At 38.8% G+C, this 4441-nt stretch overlaps 1 protein-coding gene across 1 annotated transcript in view; it reads right to left on the minus strand.

The window, feature by feature from the left end:
- Positions 1 to 867: 867 nt before the first annotated feature.
- The window catches only part of LOC137652688 (uncharacterized), a 4770-nt gene continuing 1196 nt past the window's right edge, over positions 868 to 4441 (minus strand). Inside the window, exons 2-3 of the mRNA XM_068386092.1 lie at positions 2446 to 2587; positions 868 to 1932 (exon numbers count right to left, since the gene is read on the minus strand). Of these exons, the coding sequence (XP_068242193.1) occupies positions 868 to 1932; positions 2446 to 2587 (1207 nt within the window). The remainder of the gene's footprint in view (positions 1933 to 2445; positions 2588 to 4441) is intronic.

Below are 4441 nucleotides of genomic sequence, written 5' to 3' on the forward strand. Positions count from 1 at the left end.
TATACACAATTTATGTATATATATATATATATATATATATATATATATATGTGTGTGTGTGTGTGTATATATACACATACAGTATTAGGTAAATAGGAACATACCAACTGAATTGAGAAATAAGACTAGGTAATTACTTTACTATTCTGGTGACTCCACCGTATAAGCAGACCTTAAACAACATTAAAATTAATATTTCCTACATAAACTATAAAAACTCTAAACAAAACAAGAGGAAGAGAAATTATATAGAATATTGTGCCCGAGTGCACCCTCAAGCAAGAGAACTCTAACCCAAGACAGTGGAAGACCATGGTACAGAGGCTATGGCATTACCCAAGACTAGAGAACAATGGTTTAATTTTGGTGTATCCATCTCCTAGAAGAGCGGCTTACCATAGCTGAAGAGTCTCTTCTACCCTTACCAAGAGGAAAGTAACCACTGAACAATTAGTGCGTAGTTAACCCCTTGGGTGAAGAAAAATTGTTTGGTAATCTAAGTGTTATAAGGTGTATGAGGGCAGAGGAGAATCTGTAAATAATAGGCCAGACTATTCGGTGTATGTGTAGGCAAAGGTAAAGTAAACCGTTACCAGAGAGAAGGATCCAACGTAGTACTGTCTGGCCAGTCAAAGGACCCCACAACTCTCTAGCGGTAGTATCTCAACGGGTGGCTAGTGTCCTGGCCATTCTACTACCTTTAGTAAGTATCAGAGTACTCTTTAGAGTAAAGGATAGTAGCATTCGGAAGGCTCAGAGGAATCTCTAGAATGAAGGATCTTACCTAGGACTACTAAGAGAATAAAGGACTATAGCATTCAGAAGGATCAAAGGATTCTTTAGAAAGAAGGATCTTACTTAAGTCTCCTAAGACAATAAAGGATCGTAGCAATCGGAAGTATCATTCCACCACCGATCGAGAGTAACTCGCTTGTCCATAACCCCTGCAGCTTTGTGCAGTGTACTGCATAGGTTGCAAGTCCAAGGAAGCGGCTCATTGACCTCCCAATAGCGCCGCCATTGTAAATAGCGCAGATAGGAAACCGGGTTATTACTCAGATAAACCAAGTGCTTTGCCAGTGCCAAAATATTTGGGTAAGATTGCACGTTGATATAAGAGCCTGGTGGTAAAATTTTGTTGTACTTAGCCCCTCCGTATACGATGGGTACCATGTTGTGCTCCATTGGTCTCCACAGCTTCTCTGAGTAGTACTCCTCACACAGAGCGTTTTCCAGAGAGAGATAAAAGAGGTGAGAACTACCAAACCATCGATAGCAGAAGCTGTCATGGTGGTTCCTGCCACATTTCAGCTCACCACACTTGCCAACAGTCGTCACCCTCACATGTCTTTGTAGAGCGGCCACCAAGTTCTCCCTCTTGGAATCTGTTTGGCAGTTGCTTGCCACCCACACGGCGATTTTGGGACGCAGAGCCCACTTTACTTCCTGTTCTGTAAAGTGGAAAATATCTTTCATTTGTTCATCTCTTGCAGAGTCATTGGTTTTTTCTGCCATACTGCGTAGGCCAACTGTTGATGGCTCAATTGTCTCGTTCGAACTGAAAGGTCCTATAGATCTTTCATCTTTCACCAAGTTTTTCATGGCGGAATTTTCCTTTTGTGGATTTGGCCCGCTGCTTTTGATTCCTTCACGCTGACTCAAAATCTTTTGGTTCCACACTGATCCTTCCGTATCCATTACGTCGTCATACTTTCTTAGATGTTCAACATACTTCCGGTAGGTCACACTCGATATGTCTAAGTTGTTTTCTGTGGTTAAAGGACATTCTGCGGCGGTAACCAAAGGCTTCAGAGCACTATTTAGTGTCAATATGTCATTCAAGTGATGATATGACATAGTCATATTGAAATAGATTCCATTCTTTTCCGCTGTTGACCAAGGTCCAGTAGCTACTTGACTAATAGGCGGTGCCTGGAAAGTAGGGAGAAACTAAAGACATGGATATAAGAGTAATTGTAAGGTATTTACATGCTCTGAGCGCCTACATCCATATGAATTTGGAAAGGGATATACACTTTTGATAAATGGTGTTCATCTTAGAAAAAAATACATTAATGAAGGGAAAGGAATATGGTAAAGATGTAAATTTTAATTGGTATATAAATCAGACCTGAACAAAAACTCACCAACATCATAACTCAACTTACAAGAGGGATAACCTGAATTTTTAATTAAATGGAATAAATGAAAGAATTGGAAAAAGTTACAGTTGGACACAGGAGTCCCTGGTACACCCCGCTCCAAAAAAAAAAAAGTGCATCCTGTGACACCCTTACATTGCTGCGAATAACCAAATAGCTGGTGTAGGGAGAGATGGCAGAGGTGGTGGGCTGGGCAAAACACAGGACCTTTTTGCGCAGTAAGGGTGGCTAGGTGCACTTATTCAGAGTAAGGTGCACCAGGAATTCATCCGTCCAACTGTACCTCTAACTCCAGCCAAATCCAGAGTTGGTGTGGCTTCCGGGGTGGCAGGGGTTGAGCGTAGAGGTCAAGACTGAAGAAAACCACTGCGTCAGCGTCTCTGACTCTTTCTACTGATCCTCTTTTGGTCCATTCAAACCCGCACCTGTGCCAAATATATTCTGATTTTAATGCCATTGATTCTTCATGAACATTCATCTGTGTAGAGATTTAAGGTAATAACAAACATAAGGTTTTATCAAGTCTAGATCTGATGTTGAACATCTCCATGAAACGGATTGACCAAGAATGTAGTCTGTGACTAGACGCTCAGGAATTGGTGCCGTTGATCAATCTTCGATCTAACATCGAATATAAACGACTTAGCATCGACTATATAAATATGGTCTACGTTTATGGTCTGCAAGCACGACCTAGAAAAGTAGTGGACGGTTATTTTTTTCAGACTCGGTGACAGAGGACATTAAAGGTCACGAATGCTTGTCGCTCGCTTCATCGATAGGTCACTTTCCTTCATGAAGTCTTTTCTTTCACTTTCCCTGCGAATCTTTCTAGCATTATTGATATGACCAATCAATCACTTTTTTCAATGGATAATTTATCTTTTCATAACTTGAAGAACATTGTCTGCCAACCTCTCGCTCCGAATTTCCTTTTATCGTGAAGCAAATTAATATTTTCCATTTGCAAATATTTTGTGATATATGGTAATCTAATTGTCACGTTTAGTCTGATTTCCCTACAGTGTCTGCTTCTGAACTTCCTTTTATTTATTTTTTTTTATTGAAAGTACAATCAATGGGGTATGTTTTCATTGCTGCAACAACAACAAAATAATATTGAAAATGAAGACAATATTCGTTGAGTGAAAGGGCAAAATATCTCAGATTGTACTACTTTTGAAGAAGAATCAAATCCGTTATCTAATTATAAGAATGGTATTGTTCTGATATAAAACGATAAGCTTGAATGAAAATAACAATGGAACAGAGGAGAAAAGGAAAAGAAAATAGAAAGGGAGGAAGTTGTTGGAAGGTCCGGAGATCTTGGAATAGATAGATAAAGGAAACAGTGAAGATGAGGTTGAATATAAAAGCAAAAGAAACGTTGAACGGTGAGTAATAATGTAATTGATGAGGCCTGGAAAGCAATTTTGAGATAAGTATGCAAAAAATGATGTTGAATATTATCGCCTGAAATTACAACAAAATTCAGGTTATGTATCAGTTTTGTGAGATCATTGTTATTGTATGGACATGAGCCGTCGTATGACAATGAAACAATATCCAACAAATTTTGTAGATTTGAGAACAAAGCCTTCACAAGAATATTTGGAGTTGAATGGCAGGACAGGATTAGAAATGAAGCTACAAGAGAGATTACTCAAATGCCATATGTGGATGACATCGTGGTGAGGGGTAGATGGAGACGGTTTGGGCATGTTCTTCGACTCCCCAAGAGAGATTAGTTAAAAATTTCAACTGGACTCCACAAGGCACTAGAAGAGTTGGAAGACCCAGGCCTACGTGGCTGAGGACTATGAAGCGTTAAGTTGGAGAGGATGAATGGAGAGAAGTATTGATTTAAAAGCTCAAGAGAGAGACGACTGTCAAAATCCAACCGAGGTCCTTTGCGTCAATAGGTGTAGGAGATGATGATGATGATTATCGACAGAATATTTAGGAGGAAAATTTGCTTGCAAACCTAATTAGGAAACTAAATAATGAAAACGAGAATAACTGAAATATTCTGTAAATATGGTTAAGAAGATCATTCTGAATTGAATTTATAACATAAATGCTTATTATACATTAGATAGCGAACAGAGTATAAAAAATAGGTTAATCAAGTGAATAAAGAATGGGCAACTGATCTTACAAATGAGGCTTAGATAATGAGAAGTAAAGAAAAACAACAATTAGATTCGCAAGTACATTGTTAATTAGACAATACCATCGTATTTATGGCTTTGTTAAATCCGATAATTACTTCCAGGTCA

This window comes from Palaemon carinicauda, chromosome 14 (assembly GCF_036898095.1).
Source record: "Palaemon carinicauda isolate YSFRI2023 chromosome 14, ASM3689809v2, whole genome shotgun sequence".
Classification (NCBI taxonomy): Eukaryota; Metazoa; Arthropoda; class Malacostraca; order Decapoda; family Palaemonidae; genus Palaemon; species Palaemon carinicauda.